Source organism: Belonocnema kinseyi, chromosome 7 (assembly GCF_010883055.1).
Source record: "Belonocnema kinseyi isolate 2016_QV_RU_SX_M_011 chromosome 7, B_treatae_v1, whole genome shotgun sequence".
Lineage (NCBI taxonomy): Eukaryota > Metazoa > Arthropoda > Insecta > Hymenoptera > Cynipidae > Belonocnema > Belonocnema kinseyi.
The window spans coordinates 41362284-41382197 of NC_046663.1; the positions used below are offsets into that span (position 1 = coordinate 41362284).

General features: G+C 23.0%; 1 protein-coding gene across 1 annotated transcript in view; it reads left to right on the forward strand.

The window, feature by feature from the left end:
- The window catches only part of LOC117177172 (transcriptional protein SWT1-like), a 55361-nt gene that overhangs the window by 17702 nt on the left and 17745 nt on the right, over positions 1-19914 (forward strand). Inside the window, exons 5-9 of the mRNA XM_033367684.1 lie at positions 3194-3427; positions 6594-6824; positions 10006-10263; positions 18896-19088; positions 19209-19327. Coding sequence (XP_033223575.1) covers positions 3194-3427; positions 6594-6824; positions 10006-10263; positions 18896-19088; positions 19209-19327 — 1035 coding nt within the window. The remainder of the gene's footprint in view (positions 1-3193; positions 3428-6593; positions 6825-10005; positions 10264-18895; positions 19089-19208; positions 19328-19914) is intronic.

The following is a 19914-nucleotide window of genomic DNA, read 5'->3' on the forward strand; positions in this document are numbered from 1 at the left end:
ATCCACTTAAATTCTTTTAAATTTACTTAAATGTACTTAATTATATGGATATTTTTTTGAAGGTTTAAAATTTTCAGACTTAATTAATCTTTTACACTTAATTCTTTTAAATTCATTTTATTTGTACGGAATTAAAAAAAAGTTTAATTTCTTTTCTAATTTACTTGAATTCTTTTGTATTTAGCTCAAATTTTTCTAAATTTACTCAATTCTACGAAATTTAATGGATTTAAAAAAAATCAAAAACGTTATTATTTAAATGATCAAGTCTTTTAACCTTAATAATTCTTAATAATTTCACTGAATTTCATTTGAATTCCATTGCATCTTTCTAAGCCCATTTCAACATCTCAAAGTTACTGAATTTAATGAGTTTCTTTTCATATTTAAAATTTTTTTTCATTATATTTGATTTTGTATTTAAATTCGTTTTGAAAATTTTTTATTTTCATCGAATTCTCTTGTTTTGCCCTTAATTCCCTATCAATTCATTCAAATTTTACGAAATTCAATAGAATTTTTTTTCAATTTTTTTATAATTTTAAAAAGTTGTTATTTAATTGATCCAGAGGTCTTTAAAACTTCACCTTGAATTCTTAGAAATTTTATCCAATTCTTTTGAATTCCATTGAAGTTTTTGAAGCTTATTTCAAAGTTTCTGAATTCAATTAAGGTTTTAATTTTTTAGTGATTTTAATTTTTTTAATTCACCTAGCATTTTTATGAGTTTCATCGGATTCTTTTCTTTTGCCTGAATTCCTCTAAATTTATTTCAATTTCACGGAAATCAATGGAATTTTTTTGATTAAAGAAAAAATCCAATTCAGCTGTATTCTTTTGAATTTAAGTTGAATTTTAAAAATTTGTATTGAATTCTTCTAATTTTACTCAATTCTATTTAATTTAATGGATTCTTTCTGAATTTTAAAACGTTTTGATGTAATTGATATATTCTTTTAACCTCAACTTGCATTCTGAGGAATTCTACCGAATTCCATTTGAGTTCCCTTGCATTTTTCTAAGCTCATTTCAAAGTTACTGAATTCAATGAAGTTTTTTTTCATATTTTCAAATTGTTTTCATTTCATTCGATTTTTTATTTAAATTCACCCTGAATTTTTAGGAATTCTTCTAAATTTACCTAATTTTAATTAATTTACAAGATTGTTTTTGAATTTTTTAAAGATTTTTTAAAATTATTCCTGAAGTCTTTTAAGCTCACCTTGAATTTTTATGGATTTCATAGAATTATTTTGTTTTGTCCTTAATTACCTGTCAAAATATTCAAATTTTACGGCAATCAATGGAATTTAAAAAAATTCCAATTCATTACTTAATTTAATGGTTTTATTTTTATTTTTAAAAATTTGTTTTTTAATTGATCCAGAAGTCCTTAAAACATCACCTTGAATTCTTAGAAATTTCATCAAATTTTTTTGTATTTCCTTGCATTTTTCGAAGCTTATTTCAAAGTTTCTGAATTCAATGAAGTTTTTTAATTTTTCAAGTTGTTTTCAATTGATGTGCATTTTTTAAATTCACATTGAGTTTTTATGGATTTTCACCGGATTCTTTTCTTTTACCTGAATTCCTCGAAATTTACTTCAGTATTACCGAAATCAATGAAGTTTCTTTGATTAAAAAAAATCTAATTCATTTGTATTCTTTTGAGTTTAAATTAAATTTTTATTGAATTATTCTAAATTTACATAATTCTATTTAATGTAATGGATTCTTTCTGAATTTTAAAATCGTTTTATTTAATTGATCAATTCTTTTAACCTCACCTTGAATTCTGAGGAATTCCGCTGAATTCCATTTGAATTTCCTTGAATTTTTCTAAGCTCATTTCAAAGTTACTGAATTCAATGAATTTTTTTTCATGTTCTTAAATTGTTTTCATTTCATTCGTTTTTTTATCTAAAACTAACCTTCAATTTTTAGGAATTTTATCAAATTCTTAATCCTGCAGTCTTTTAACTCCGGCTTAAATTGTTATGGATTTCATCGAATTCTTTTGTTTTGCCCTTAATTCCCTATCAATTCATTGAAATTTTACGGAAAGCCCTTAAAACTTCACCTTGAATCCTTAGAAATTTTATCTAATTCTTTTTAATTCCATTGAAGTTTTCGAAGCTTATTTCAAAGTTTCTGAATACAATGAAGTTTTTAATCTGTTAAGTTTTCAATTGATTCGAATTTTTTAAATTCACCTTGAATTTTTATGAATTTCATCGGATTCTTTTACCTGAATTCCTCGAAAATTATTTCAATTTTACGGAAATCGATGGAATTTCTTTGATTAAAAAAAAATGCAATTCATTTTTATTGTTTCGAATTTAAATTTAATTTATAAAACGTTTTTTTAATTCTCCTATACTCACTCAATTTAATTTAATTTAATGGATTCTTTCTGAATTTTAAAACTTTTTGATTTAATTGATCAATTCTTTTAACCTCGCCTTGAATTCTGGGGAATTCCACCGAATTCCATTTAAATTCTTCTGAATTTTTCTAAGCTCATTTCAAAGTTACTGAATTCAATGAAATTTTTTTTCATGTTTTTAAATTGTTTTCATTTCATTTGATTTTTTATTTAAATACACCTTGAATTTTAAGGAATTTCATCAAATTCTTTTGTTTTACCCTTAAATCCCTGCAAATTCATTCAAATTTTATGGAAATCAATGGAATTTTTGTTTTGAAAACTTTTTTTCCCAATTCATTACTTAATTTAATGTTTTTTTTGCATTTAAAAAAGTTCTTATTTAGGTGATCCAGAAGTCTTTAAAACTTCACCTTGAATTCTTAGAAATTTTATCCAATTCTTTTGAATTTCATTAAAGTTTTCGAAGCTCATTTCAAAGTTACTGAATTCAATGAAGTTTTTTTCATGTGTTATTTTTAAATTGCTTTCAATATATTTGAATTTTTGTTTAATTCACCTTGAATTTTTATGAATTCCATCGAATTTTTCTCTTTTACAATTAATTTTTTTTCAATTCAATTGAATTCTTTTTTAATTTAACTTAAATTTTTTTAAGTCTTACGAATTTTTCCTGAATTTTTACCCTCGGAGCGCGAAAAAAGTACCTTATTAGCGTGGCAAAAGAATCTTTCGATCCCTTTATTTTATTTCATAGGGACTATAAGGCCTGTAATTAATTATTAACTTAATCCCAAATTATTACAGGTACAAGCAGTTCGAACGCAATTGTATGACACTAGATCGGTGAATTCTACGAACGTGATTCAGGATAATATTCTGGAATTACCTCCAGAATCTGTCCAGAATAAAAAATCTTTGTATATCGTCGTTGATACGAATGTCTTCCTCTCGAATATACAAGCAATCGAGGAAGCAAGAGACACGGTCTTCAAGTCCTTTGGCAGGCCCTTTATTGCAATTCCCTGGACAGTGATAAAAGTGAGCCTGCAATTTTTAATATTTTTCATTTCTATAAAATTAGATTCGATTCTTATTTAACAGGGATCAGAATCTGTCTTTTTATCCTCCTATTTTTCCAAAAATCCCTTATAATTCCGATAATTGAGAATGTTTTCCATTTTTTCCACTTTTTTGTAGCTCTGATTAATTTTTCAAGAATTACAAGAAACTGATGGTCATTAATAAAGAAATTTTAGGAAACTACGACCTAAAGAAAATATACAAAAGCAAGAGCTTTAAAAAGATACAAGGGGTTTCAAAAGATTTTGAAGAATTTAAAATACTTTAGTGTATCTAGAAATATGCCAAGGCATTTTCAAGTGATTACAAAATTTTAAAGGAATTTCCAAGGATTTGTATAATTTTAAGGGATTTAAAAATGTTTTAATGGTGGTTTAAGGAATTTCTTCGAATTCCAGAAGATTTAGAACGATTTTATTGATTTCCTGGGGATTTCACTGATTTTAAGGAATTTCAAAAAGCTATCACGGTGTTTTAATCATTTTTCCAACATTTCAGGAAATATCAGATTTCACGTAATTTCACGACACGTTATTTTGTGTTAGTGGTTTTGAAAGAATTGATTCATTTTGAAAGATTTTAAAGTATTTTAGAAAATTATGAAAAATTCCAAGGAATTTTCAAGAGCGTTCAATAATTTGAAGGGATTTCAACGAATTAAAAAGATTCTAGAGTCTTCTTACAAATTCCAAGGTATTTTTAAATTTGTAAGGAATTTTTAAGAAGTTTAACAAATGCACTCCACACGATTTTAAAGATTTTAGAATATTTTAAAAAATTTAAAGGAATTTTTTAAAGCTTTAAGAAGTTTCAAGAGATTTCGAAGGATTTAAAATATTTAAGTTTGTTTTTTTGTTTGAAAATTTCCAAGGAATTTTCAAGAGATTAAAAAAATTTTAAGGGATTTCAAATGATGTTAAAGGACTTAAAATCTTTTATCGTATTTTAAAAGAGTACAAGTAGCTGTTGATTGATTTTTGTAATTTAATAGGATTTCAAAGGATTACTACTATGTTTCAAATATTTCAAATATTTACTAATTTTAACAACTTTAGGTTTGTTTCTACATCGTGTACATTTTTCATATTACCATTATTCTTCAGATTATATTTCGTAAAATTAAATTAACGAATTTTGTAAAGTGTTTGATTTTCTTGCAATTTTTTTTACCGGGAATCGGTATTTTTAATAAAATATCATTCGATTTTAAACAGCCTCCTGTCACCGAGAGTTGCATATAATTTTTTATTTTAAAAGAATCATGTTAAGTTTTAAAGATTTTAAAATGTGGTTTAAAAGAATTTGGAAGACGTTGAGACCATTTTTTTTTAATTTTTCAAGTTTTATAAATTTTGTAGGTAAACTGAATTTTGTCAGGACGTGAAAAAAGTTCTTGAAATTCATGGAAGATTTTTAAATTTTCAAAAAGGGTTTGAAAGATTTTCAAGCAAAATATTGCAATTTTGTCATATTACATAATTTTGGAAAAAATTTGAGTAAGTTTGAGAGATATTTTTTCAGGTTCCTAGGAAAAATTAAAATAATTTTTTATTTCGAAAAATTAATTTGAGGGAATTATTTTAAAAGATTTTAGAAGATTTCAAAAATGGTCAAAGAAGAAGCTGACAGATTTTGGGGCAATTTTTAAAATCTTGCAGAATAAATAAAAAATGTAAAAAAAATTTCAATAATTTTCAGAAATTAGAATTAAAAAAAAAAAAGAATTTTCCTTATATTCGTGTGAAAGTTTAAAATATTTTTTATTTTGTACAATGAATCATAAGAGAAAATTGAAAAGGTTTTTAAAAATAACAAACGATTTTCTAAAATTTTGAATGTTTTCAAGGGAATAAACAAATTTTCTTAAAATTGTTGAGAAAATTTAGAAGATAGTAAGGTTATTTTTTTAAATTTGTAGGCTGGAATTTTTCACAATATTTTTTAAAATTCTATATGATAAAACAGGTTTTTTTTGTTAATTTTCTAGATTCTTTTCCAATACCCTTGAAAATATTAAAAAAGTTTCTACATTTTCTCAAAAATGTTATGAAAATTATACTTCCATAAATTTGAAAACAAGATAATATTACTTAGTTTCTTGATCTCAATTCTCAGAATTTAATTTCAACATTGATTTATTATAATACTGCGAACAATAATTTTCCATTAATTTAAGTGTTGCCAAAGATGAAAAAAATTCGTTAATCGTGACATACAAATGTTAAAATATTTTAGCTTCGTTGCAAAGTCTAATTGATTAAAAAATATCACATTTAAGAGTTGGTTATTTCATTGTAATAGAAAAAAATATTTAAAGATTTATCATATTCCTTGTTTGTCATATATAAATATAATAATTATATTTATTATATAGTAGCATTATATTGTAAAGCGGCAATATAAAAAAAAATTACCTCTTCATCGCTGTATTTAAAAGTGATTGAATATCCGGGACTAATACAAAATAACGAAAGAAAGAATAACTAAATCATAAATTAGCAACAGCAAAAAATTGCCGAATTATAAAATAAACAAATTATTAAATTCTCATAAATATTTATATTTCTGTCATTTAAGTTTGACGAAATTTAAAATTTCCGAAAATAATTAATAAATTATTAATTAATGATTCATTAAATTGGTTGCCTTATTTATAATTCTATTAATTACTCATAAATTAATAATCAATTAACTATGTTGCACAATTCTAAATCTCGGGAAATAAAACATTTGTCGCGAAATGAATAATCCGCTTATTTTAAAAGTCGGTGACTTTTAGTTTTGGATATTTTGAAATTTGGGATTTTATTTTTTGTCAATTAAAAATCTTGTCGTTATTTGAAATTTCGAAAATTTAATAATATGATGTAGTATATATTTTGGGCTTTTTTTCTATCATTTGTGTATTCGTTATTTATTTTTTAATCACCGGAAATGGATGTAGTGTTTCTTTCCTATATTATTTAAGCTTTCTCACCAGAATGTTGCATTTATTAAATTTTGGTTCATTAAACTGATATTAAAACTTTTTTAAATCTCCCTCGAAATAAAATCCCTTTTTTTAAAAAGAAAAATTTTTCCATTTTCCTCAAAATTGAACTGCAATTGAGCAATTATTTTCCAGGAATTAGATTTTATTAAAGATGACAAAAATGAAACGAGATCCGAGAGTCTGAAAGCGAAAGCGAGAAGGGCTGTGCGATTTCTTTATCAGCATTTTTCCGCCAAACATCCTCGCGTTTTGGGACAGAAGGCAGAAGATGTGGCAAGAAATAAGGAACAATTCGCAATCGATTGTCCGGATGATGAGATTCTACAGAGCTGTCTTCAAATTCGAGAAGCCGGACGTTCAGTGGTAAATTATATTTTTTATTATTTATTTATTTATTTACTTTTACTCAGGGCGACGACTTGGCCCGGAAACCGGGTTTAAAGATTGACAATTTTTTATTGAAATTTCATCTCTTGTTAAAAATGTAATTACTTTATTGAAAATTAATTTTTTAACTAAAAATTTCACTACTCGAGTAGAAAATTAAACGATTTTGTTGCAAACCCTTCTTTTTTCTTGGTTAAGAATTAGATTTTCAACAGAAGATTCAGATATTTTATGTTTGGTTGAGAATTAATCTTTTTTTTATGTAACTTTCACTATTTCGTTCATAATTTATATTTTTTATTTAAAAATTAAACTTTTTGTTTGAAAATGTATGTGCTTTGTGAAAAATTCATAAGTTTGGTTGAAAATTATTTCTCTAACTGGAATTTCAACTTTTTTTATTTTTGAATGAAAATTAATCTTTTCTAGTTAAAAATTGAATAATTTGGATGAAAATTTGTATTTTTTAATTGAAAATTCAACTATTTTGTTAAAAATTTACGTATCTTGTTTAAAAAATCTACATTTTTCTGGAAAAATATCTTCTTCATTGAAAGTTATTCAGCTTGTTTAAAATTTTTTCTTTTCGATAAAAAATTCAAGTATTCCAGTTGAATATTTATCATTTTAGTTAAAATTTATCAGTTTGGTCGAAAATAAATTACTTAATTGAAATTTTAACTATTTCATTTTTGAATGAAATCTGATCTTTTCTAGATAAAAATTCAATAATTTGGATGAAAATTTGTATTTTTTAATTGAAATTTCAACTATTTTCAAAATTTACGTTTTTTGATTAAAAATCCTTATTTTTCGTGGAAAATTATCGTTTTCATTGATGAAAGTAATTCAGATTGGTTAAAAAAAATTTCTTTTCGATGAAAAATTCATTGTTTCAGTTGAATATTTATCATTTTAGATAAAAATTTATCAGTTTGGTTGAAAATTATTTCTTTAACTAGAATTTCAACCTGTTTCTATTTTGGATGTAAATTTATCTTTTCTTGTTCAAAATTCCACCATTTTTATCAAAAGTTTATTTTTTAAATTGAAAATTCAACTATTTTGTTAAAAATTTACGTATTTTGTTTAAAAAATCTACTTTTTTGGTGGAAAAATATCTTTTATATTGAAAGTTATTCAGCTTGTTTAAAGAATTTCTTTTCGATGCAAAAGTCAAGTATTCGAGTTGAATATTTATCATTTTAGTTGAAAATTTATCAGTTTAGTTGAAAATTTCTTCAACTAAAATTTTAACCTGTTTCATTTTTGAATGAAATCTAATCTCTTCTCGTTCAAAATTCAACAATTTTGATAGAAATTTGTCTTTTTTAATTAAAAATTAAACTGCTTCTTTGAAAATTTACGAATTTTTTTAAAAAAATCGAATTTTTGGTAGAAATTTAGCCTTTTTCTTTCAAAGTTAAACTCCTTGCTAAAATTTTTTCTTTGGAAGTAAAAAATTCAAGTACTTCATTAAATATTTATCATTTTACTTAAAAATTTATCTTTTAGGTTGGAAATAAAATGACTTGGGGACAGTTAAATTCTTTTGTTAAAAAAATTTTTTTTTGTATGGAATTTTCATCATTGGAATTAAAAATTTATTTCTTTGGTTGGAAAATGAACTATTTGATTAAAATTTTGTATTTTCTTTGGATAAAAAGGAATTTTTTTTCAGAAAATTGAGCTATTTTTTTGTAAACTTGTTTCGTGTTTTATTGAAAATTGTCTTTTTTTTACTTATAATGAAACAGTTATTCTAGATTAATATTCCATAATTTTAGTTACAAATTCATCTCTTTAGCTCAACATTCATCTTTTGACTAAAAATTTAATTATTCAATTTTAGGTTGAAAAATGATCTTTTTTATTTGAAAATTCGTCTTTTTGTTTGAACATTGATTTTTTTTGTAACTTAAAACTTGATTATTTAAATTTCGGTTGACAATTTATCTTTTTTTAGTAAAAATTAATTTTTTTAAATTGAAAATTGAATAATTCAAGTTCAAGATTCTTTTTTTTAAGTTGAAAATTCATTAGTTTGGTTGAAAATAATTGATTCAACTGAAATTTCAATCTATTTCATTTTTGAATGAAAATTTATATTTCCTAGTCTAAAATTGAACAATTTTTTTTAAAAAATTGTCCTTTTTAATCGAAAATTCAACTTTTTAGTTCAAAATTCAGTTAGGTTGGAAGTTAATTTTTTCTAGACTAAAAATGGAACTATTTCATTTTATCTTGAAAATTAATTTTTTCAGTACAACATTCAACTATTAAACTTTTATTTCCTTGAAAATTCGCATGTTTAATTTTTAGAAACGACTATCTTGGTAGAAAACCCACTCTTTTTGTAGACAATATTGTTTTTTTTTTCTTTAAACATTTTTCACTTCATTTCACTGTTTAAAAATTCTCCTTTTTGGTTAAAAATTTAAGTATTCCAGTTGAATATTCCTTATTTTAGTTGAAAATTCATCTTTTAAGTTAGAAATAAATTTACTTGATTGAAAAATAGATTCTTTTGATGAAATTTAATTTTTTTAATTGAAGATTCATAATTTTAATTAAAAATTAATATCTCTGATTGAAAAATGAGCTATTTTATTGAAAACTTGTGTTATTTTTTTGTTTGGATATTGATTTTTTGAGTGAAAATTTAATTATTCAATTTTTAGTTGAAATTTTTTTTGCACATTGATTTTATTAACTTAAAACCTAATTATTTAAATTTTGATTAAGAATTTATCTTTTTTACTAACATTTTTATTTTATTTATGTTTTGGAAGTTCAACTATTTCAGTTGATTTTATCGTTTTAGTTAAAAACTCAATTTTTTCTTTAAAATTCGACCGCTCCAGTTGAGGATTCATCATTTTAACTGAAAATTAATTTTGTTATACTACTATTCCATTTTTTTTGAAATTCGATTTTTTCTCTTTTAAAAATTTAAGAAATTCGGTTGAAAATTTATCTCCTTTAATTCAAAATTCAATTGTTTGGTAAAAAGTTAATATATTTGCTTGAAAAATTATATTTTTTGGTAAAAAATTAATTTTTTTCTTTTGCAAATTAATCTTATTTTTTAAATTCGCCACTCTGTTTCTGTATATTTGCTTTCTGGATATACAAATGTTTAAAATAATGCTTTTAGGTTCTCCTCTCGTACGACAAAAATCTTTGCAATAAAGCGATGATTCACGACATTGCGACTCTTGGAAGGGACGATCCATTAGAAAAGATTGATTATCTGAACATTAATGACTCTAGAAACGATTCCTTTTCGGCTAATAATTTATCTTTTAATCAAGATAATCCGAATCTAATGAGGGCACTACTGGACGAAGAATTGTTGGCCGCGGAAGACATTTTTGAAGAAACAAAGGCTGTTCTTCTGAGTCTTCTTTCTCCTGTAAGTTTTTCTTTAAAAAGTTTCATATTAAAATATTTTGCAATTGACTGATAAAACATTTAGAACTAGAAGCCAATAGGAAAATCGAACTATATTTTTCGGTAAAAGTTCTTTTTTTTATTAATTGAATAAGCTTCTATTATATTTTTGGAATCGGAATTTTTCGCGTTAAGTTACAGATTCGATTATTTAGTTGAAAATTTTAATTTTTTTATTTGAAAGTTCAATTTTTTGGTCGAAAATTCACGCGTTTTGTTAGAAATGTACATTTTTCAACTTTTTGGTAGAAATTTAATTTTCTTGGTTGAAAATTTATCCTATTTGGTTAAAAATGCAATTTTTTTATTGAAATATCACCACACGATTGTTGAGAATTTATATTTTGGTTTAAAAGTCGATTTTTTTACTTAAATTTGTACTATTTTGTGAAAAAATTATTTTTTTTCATTAAGGATTTTTTAATTATAGTTAAAAATTCAACTATTCGCTTTTAGATGAACTTTTGTGTTGAAAATTCTACCCTTTTGTAGAAAATTCAACTATTTGGTAGAAAATTAATATATATTTTTTTAATTCGTTTTTTTGGTTAAAAAATTACTCTTGTTTGTTAAAAGTTCAACTTTTTTGTTGAGAATTCAACTATCTTGTTAAAAATTCATCTTTCTTGATTAATTTTTGTTAAAAGTTCATCTTTTCCAATTTAAAAGTTCACGTTTTGTCAAAAATTCGACTTTTTACCATAAAAACTTTACTCTTTTTGCTGAAAATTTATCTTTTATGGTAGAAACGTCATCTTCATTCGACTATATGATTAAAAATTCATCTTTGTATACTGAAAATTCAACTATTTGATACAAAAGTAATAAATATTAGTAAAAATTCGTCTTTCTGGTTAGAAAATTATATAAGTGGATTGAAAGTTCATCTTTTTGATAGAGAATTCAACTTCCTAGTTAAAAATTCTTCTATTTTGATTGAAAATGAACTTTTTTTTGGTTAAAAATTAATTTTTTCCGATTTAAAAGTACACTTTTTTGTAAAACATTCTAATTTTTAGCTTTAAAACTTTATTCTTTCGTTGAAATTGATCTTTTATTGTAGAAAGCTCATCTTTCTTGGTTTAAAATGAACCTTTTTTTATTGAAATTCAACTGTCTTCTAAAAAAAATTATTTTTGGTCTCAAAATTCAAATATTTGAATGAATTTAAATATTTTTTGTTTGAAAATTGGACCATTTGTTTGAACATGCATACTTTTATGCTGAATATTCATCTCATTGATTAGAAATTCAAATACTTTGTTAAAAATCTAATTATTATTGGAAAATTGAACTATTTTGTTAAAATTATAATTTTTGGTCGAAAATTCCACTGTATTGTTAAAAATTTATTCTTTTGGATTGAAAATCAATTTTTTATAGTAGAAAACTTACGATTGGTTGAGAGTTTATCTTGCTTGTTTGAAAAGTAACTTTTTTTTAAATTCATCTCTCTTCGAAAAAATTCGCATTTTTGGCTTGAAAATCGTAATATTTGGTTAATGATTTAAATATTTTTTGAAAAATTTGTCCCTCACTGGAACGTTCATTTATTCGGTTGTTAATGCACTGTTTCGTTGGAAATTACTTTTTTTTAATCTGTCTTTTTGTGTTGAAAATTCATCTCTTTGGGTAGAAAATATTTTTTGAATTCAACTATTATCACATTATTTTTTGAAATTTAATATTTTTTGGTTGAAAAATGAACTACTTCGTTGAAACCTAAACCCTTGCTAAAAAATAATTATTTTTTGTTGTTGATGGTTTATTGTTTTAGTTGAAAATTCGTTTTATGTTGTTAAAAATTAATTTTTTTGTTGGAAAATTTAACTATTCCAGTTGCAGATTTATCATTTTAGTTGAAAGTTCATCTCTTGTTAGAAATTTAACTAATTTTTGGAACATTGCTCTTTTTTTAATTAAAACTTCGAATTAAACTTTTGCTTAGACAATTATATTTGTTTAGTCGAAAATTCGACTTTTTTTTAGAAAAATAATCATCTAGGTTAGGAATTTCTACCTTTTTTTTGTTAAAAATGAGATTGATTGGTTGAAAATTCATGTTTTAATGTTAATAATTTATTTTATTTACAGGCAATTCTTCTTTTGGCTTAAAAGTTTTTAAAAATTTTATTTGGTAGAAAAATTGACTAAATTTTTGCTTATTCATTTTTTTTGTTTGAAAATTAATTTCTTTTTTCTAAATATTTAAAAAAAAATGTTAAAAAATCATCCTACCTGGTTAAAAATTCAAATATTTTGTTGAAAATTGTAATATATCCTGAAAAATTAAACTATTTTTTGAAAACTGAATTAAATTTTTGAAGTCTTTTTTTTCAGTTGTTTAAAAAAAATTTCCTTTTTGACTTAAAAATTGAACTATTTGGTTGTAAAAAATCCAATGATTTGGTTGAAAATCCAACAATTTTGTTCAAAATTTAGTTATTTTTATGAAAATTTAATTATTTTGATAAAAAAATTAATTTATTCTGATGAAGATTCGTCCTTTTGGATTGAAAATTCGTATTTCTTAGTTGAAAATGAACATTTTGATAGAAAATTCAACAGTTTTAATTAAATTCGTCTTTTTGGTTTAAAAATTTAACTATTGGTTTGAAATTGCAACTGTTTTTGGTTGAATTTTTATCTTTTTATTAGGAATTCGACGATTTAGTTGAAAATTTATCTTTGTTAATTACAAATTTAACTATTTTGTTGGAAATTGAATTATTTTGTTGAAAATTCAAATAAATTTTCGAAAATTATTTTTCTTGTCGAAATTTCATTTGTTTTAAATTATTCTATTTGGAGAAAAGTCTTCCTTTTAGATTAGAAGTTTATCTTGTTTTATTTTTAATTCAATTGTGCTCTAAAAAGTTCAAGAATTTGGTTGAAAATTCAACAATTTTGATGAAAATTCATCCTTTTGTATTGAAAATTAATTTTTCTTAGTTGAAAATTAATATTTTTATAGAAAATTCAACTGTTAAAAAAACCATCTTTTTGTTTTAAAAATTAAAGTTTTGCTTTGAAAATATAACTGTTTTTTTTTACAGTTTAATCTCTTTTATTCGAAATTCGACCATTTCGTTGATAATTTGCCTTTGTTGATTTGAAAATTTAACTAGTTTGTTGGGAATTGAATTATATTGTTAAAAAAAGTTAGTTTTGTTCTACATTATTCTATTTGCAGAAAAGCCTTCCTTTTATATTGGAAATTTATCTTGTTTTGTTGATAATTCAATTTTATTCAAAATGTAATTATTTTGATGAAAATTCGTCCTTTGGGATTCAAAATGCATATTTTTTAGTTGAAAATTAACATTTTCATCGAAAATCCAACGGTTTAAAAATAACGTATTTTTTGTTTAAAATTGTAACTTTCTGATTAGAAATTCCATCATTTCGTTGAAAATACATCTTTGTGGATTCAGAATTCAACTATTTTGTTAAAAATTCTTGTCTTTTGCTTTCAAATTCAATTTTTTAAAAGAATTTTTTGTTAAAAATTGAAATATTTGATTGAAAATGCAACTGTTTTTTGTTGAAGTTTAATCGTTTTTGTTTGAAAATTCGCCTATATGTTCAAAAGTTTATCTTTTTAGGTAGAAAATTCAAGTATTTCGTGAAAAATTTAACTATTTTATTCAAAATTTGAAAATTTAATTGTTTTGTTGAAATGTCGTGATTTTTTGTCGAAAATTCAACTGTTTTGTTGAAAATTCGTCTATTTGGATAAACAAGAATTTTTTTAATTAAAAATTTATCATTTTTTTGTTTAAAATTCAACGGTGTTCTAAAAAAAGCAATGATTTGGTTGAAAATTCAACAATTTCGTGAGACTTTTAATTATTTAATGGAAAATGCAATTTATTGTTGAAATAAGTATATGTGAAATTTTTTCAATTTTAATCTGAAATTATTTTATTTATATAAAAATCTATGTTATAAATATCATTCATTTTAGGTCTATCCTTATTTTTGAATTGTCTTAAATTTTTTGAAATATTTCTGGATATGTATGAAGGTTCCGAGAAATTTTTAATAGATTTTAATAATTTAAAAGAATTTTTAAGATTTTAGGGTATATTTAATACTTCTAAGGCATTTTCAGGAGCTTTTAATTTGAAGTATTTTAGGCAAAAGATTCCAAGGATTTTTAAAAATTAATTTCATTTATTTGAAGTGGTTTTAATGCTTCTAAAATATTATAGAATAAAGAATTTTGTAGAATTTCTGAACATATGGAATGATTTTACAGGACGTATGTGGTTTGAAAATATTTAAAAATATTTCCGAAGATTTCAATGATTTCAAGAGATTTTATAACTCTTTATGTATTTTAATACATTTTCCATATGATTTCAAAAAATATCATTTTTTACTAAAATGATAAATTTTTAACGGAAAATGGAATGTTTAAAGAAATTAATTCTTAATTAAAATGGATGAACTTTAAACAAGAAGAGTAAATTTTCACCAAAAAGAAAAAGATAAAATTTTTAATTGAGGAAGGTAAATTTCCTTGCAAAACAAACCACAAACTTTTTGATTAAAAAAATACATTTTCAACCAATAATGATACAGTTAAATTTTTTAATTCAAAAATTAATTTATAACAAAATATTAGAATTTTCAAAAAGACAAAATAAATTATTTTTAACCAAAAGAATGAATTTTTTTACAAAAATAGATGAATTTTCAAACAAGAATAATAATTTTCTACTAAAAAAGAAGAATTTTCAACTGAAAAAAAAAAAATCGTAAAAAAAAATCCACAAAATTTTCCAATTTTTAACTTAAAAATGAATATTAAAACTAACAAAATAAGTATTTAGCCAAAAATGGAATAGTTATATTTTCAGTTTAAAAATGTAAATTTTCGACCGAATTAATGAATTTTCAACTGAAGAATATAATTTTCAATAAAAGATGTAACAGTTAAAATTAAAATTCGAGAATTTAATGTTGAACAAAAAGAAAGCAATCGAATTCACCACAGAATAATTCGAATTTGAAACAAAGAAGTGAATGCACAAACTACAAGAATAATATGCTACCAATGAGATGAATTTTTAACCATATACATAGTTGAATTTAAATTAAAAAAGATAAATTTTTAAGAAAAAATACATGTTCATTAAAAAAAAATAATAATAAAAAAGCAAAAAATTAATTTTCAAACGGAAAGAAGAATTTTCAAACAAATTATTTTTTACCAAAAGCCGAAATTTCAACTAAAACAAAATTCTATTTTAACCTTGAAACAATGAATTTTTAATCAGGTAAAGTAATTTTCAAACAAATAGTTTTCTAAGAAAATACGATATTTCTACCAAATTAATTTGCAAAAAAAACGAATTATCTATAAAATACGTGAATTTTCAACCATGAATGTCATCGTAACATTTTCAATGAAATCAATAATTAAAAAATTACGAATTTACCAAAAAAATTTAACCAAGTAGTTGAATATGTCAACTAAAAAAAAAGAACTTTCAACTGAAAAAAAAACACGTTTTACTGAAAATTGCATTTTATGCTTAAGGTTTTAGTGGAAAAATTTAAATTTAGTACATGTATTTGGTTTGGAAATGCAACGTTTATGCAAAAAAATCACCTATTCTGTTAAAGTACTTCATTTTGACATATAAATTTAAAAAAAGGTTGATATTTTTGTTCTTTTTGGACTTGAAAAGCCTTTTTGGTTGAAAATGGATTTTTTGAACTGAAAATTTAACTATTTCATTTTTTGTTAAAAATTTATAAATTTTAGTTGGAAATTCAACTATGTAGTTGAAAAATCGTCTTGATTGATAGGAAATTATTCTTCTCGTTTTAAAATTTATCTATTTTTATTACAAATTCAGTTCTTGGGTTGTAAATTCCACTCTTTCATTGGAAATTTATTTTGTTCTTGTTGAAAATTTGAATATTTTGTTATAACTTCTTTTTTCGGTTAATAATCATATTTTTACTGAAAATATAACTATTCCATTTTTGGCTGCAAATTAAACTTTTTTTTTATCACTTTATTTTTTAGTTGAAAATTCAACTGTGTGGTGGAAAATTCTCTTTTTTTAATTTTCGTTTTTTATAAGAATATTATTCTTTATGTTTGTAAATTTATTTCATTGGTTGAAAATGTAACTATTTTGTTGTTATTTCGATTGTTTTAAATTAATTTTTTAACTGCAAATTTCACTGTTCCAGTTTTGGTTACAAAGGTTTTTTTTAGTTGATAAATAACTTCTTTCGTTGAAAATTAAAATTTTTTTTATTGAAAAATCAGTTTTAACTATTCCGTTTTTGGTTGAATACTTATTTTTTAGATTCAATTTTATTTCTAAAGTTGAAAATTGCTTTCCTGTTTACATCAAAATTCGTTGTTTTCAGAGAAAATTAATTTTATTGGTAGAAAATTCATCTTGTTATTAGAATATTATTCTTGTTGTTTGTGCATTTACGTTTGTTTTTAAATTTAAAATTTAACTGTTCCATTTTTTGTCCTAAATTTATATTTGACGTCAAAAATTAATTTTTTTTATTGATAATTCAACTATTTTGTTGAGCATATGATTGTTTTTGGACTGAAAAAAATATTCAACTGAGAATTTAATTGTATAATTTTTTCTTAAAAATTTATCTTTTCTAGTTGAAAATTTATTTCTTTTTTCATTGGAAATTAAACTATTTGATTCGAAATTCGTTTGTTTTTTTTTTGCTTGAAAATTGACCGTTTTTAGTTTAAAATTCATCTGTTTTTAAATTAAATTATTCTTTTTGTTTGAAAATGTATCTAATTTTGTTAAAAATTCTTTTTCTTTTGTTGCTGATAATTGAAATATTTTGTTGAAAATTCAAGTGTTTGCAGAAAATTAATTTTTTACACTGAACCCTGAAATGTATCATCTTCGCTTGAAATTTTTGAAAACTTGAAACTTGAACAATTTTGCTGAATTTTTCTTGATTGAAAATTGAACTTTCTTAGTTAAAAATTCATTTTTTTGGTAGAGAATTATTCTTTTTTTTTTTTTTTAATTCATCTATTTTAATCAAGAATTCATTTCTTTCGTTGAAAATGCATCTTTTTTGTGGCACTTTTTTTAATATAGTTTGAGATTATGTTTTTAGATAAAAATTAAACGTTTCATCTTCCGATAAAAATTGATCTTTTCAGTTGAAAATTCATCTATGTGGTGCGAAGTTGATGTATTTTGTTGACAATTAAACTATTTTTCTGAAAACTTTTTATTTGTTATGATAAATTTATGTTTTAAACTAATAATGTAACCGTTTTTCGTTTAAAATTGATCTGTTTTAATCAAAATTCGTTTTTTTTTCATGTTACAAGCTTGATTTTTAAAATATTGAATTTATGTTTTCAGTCGAAAATTTTTGGTTGAAAATTGAAATATTTCATTGAAACTTTGTTTTTTTGTGGGTAATAATTTTGTAGACTGTTAGACAATTTAACTTTGTTTTAAATTCGATTTTTTCTTTATTCAAAATTAATTTTTTGAACTCAAAATTTAACTGTTCCATTTTTTGTTAAAAAATTTTATTTTTCACACAATTCTACAAAATTCAATTAATTTTTCCATGTTTTTGATTTGTTTTCAATTCATTTGATTGCGTTTTAAATTCAGGTCGATTTTTTTTATGAATTTCATTTCATTCTTCTCATTTCTTTTAAATTCATCTAAATTCATTCAAAATTTATTGTAATCAAATTGTTTTTTTTTATTTTCAAAATTGTTTCGATTCATTTTAATTCTTTTGAATTTATCTGGAATTTTTTGTAATTATTAGTCACTTCTTCTGTTAGAAATTAGTAGGTTGTCAACGATTTTAAACGATTTGAAAATTTTCTTAAAATTCACCCTGAATTCTTTTAAAATCTTTGGAATTTTCTCTTGAATTTTTTTAATTTACTTGGATCCTTCTAAATTCACTCAATTCTACTTAATTCAATGATTTTATTTTAAGTTTTGAAATTTTTCAACCTCACCTTGAATCCTTAAGCATTTCATCAAATTCTTTAAATTCCCTTGAATTTTTCAAATCTTATTTCAAAGTTACCGAATTCAATTAATTTTTTCATATTTTAAAATTGTTTTAAATTCACTTAATTTGTTTTTGTAATTCACCTTGAATTTTTATGAATTTTATTGAATTCTATCCTGCATTTTTTAACCTTTGAGCGTGACAAAAAGTACCCTTTAGTCCCTATATTTTATCCCATAGGGACTATGAGGCCTGAAACCTGGAAAAGTCACGGAATTAAAAAAAAAAGAATTTGTGGAAAACCTGGAAAACTCATGGAATTAAAAAAAATGACTGGAACTTTTTTAATCGTCTCTATTTCAAAGTCTTAAAATTTACTATTTTATAGAAAATTCTGTATTTGAAATTAGGAAAAGAAAGCTTAAGGAAAAGGCTGAATTTGAAAAAGAAAGAAGGCCTGAAATATTTTTAAAATTATAGCTGGAAAAACTGGAAAAATTTTGAAAATTAATTTTGCCGGTCACCCTGATTCTTTTTTTCTTCATTTTTAAAATTTTTATTTTAAATCTAATTCTTTTCTTGATTAGATTGTGGCTACGGAAATGCAAAATTTATATGGCGAGTCCTGGGAACGCTACACAATTGTCAGACCTCCTTGGTCGACAAAAGATGTACTTAAATGTGCTATTAAACATTGGATGGCAGCAGTTAGTGAATCTTTTACGAGAAGAGCTGAGCCAATTCTTAAGGAATTATTGGAAACTGTTACGCATCTACCAGGTGGATTTCATAAATATTTTTAAATAGACATTTTTTTTATGTTCCATCTACAATCAATTGGCTCTTTATTTTATTTCTAGAATATAAAAATTAACTTTTTTTCGTAATTTTTATTTACAGATGGTGGTAGGAAATTGAAGGACGTCAGTTATGTTTTGGATAGTTGCAGTGATTTGCTTCAAACACTCCTGCAGCAAAAGTACCCGCAACTTGTGGACAAAACGTCATTATCATTGAATGTAATTATTTTTGAAATTTAATTTTAAAAATTGGGAATTTACTTCCGATCGCAGAAAAATTGAAGTTTTCATCATTTTAATTATTTTGGTCAATTTAGAAAATTTTTTTTTACATTATCTACAGTCGTAGATTTTTTCATATTATCTCAGTTTACTCCAATTAAGTCGTAATTGATTATTGAATTTTTATTATTTTCTATTATAAGAAAAACTTTTTGCCATTTTTGGCTAGGTGAAATGTTTTTCGCTGATTTAATTTTGATAATCGAATTGATGATATTTCAAAAATACGGATACATTTTGTCAATTTTTTTCAAAAAATGGATTTACCACGTTTTATTCACTTACTACTAATTTATCCTGACTTGGAATTCATCCTTCTTTAGTTAAAAATTCAACTACTTGGTGAACATTTAAACTTTGATGTTAAAGATTTTTTTTTCTTGGCTGAAGATGCATAATTTTCATTGAAAATTCATCTCTGGTTGAAACTTTAAAATCCATTTCTTTGGTTAAGAACCGGGCTTTTATCAGAAAATTCCCTTTTTTCAGAAAGATAACAAAAATATTTTAAAGATTTAAAAATA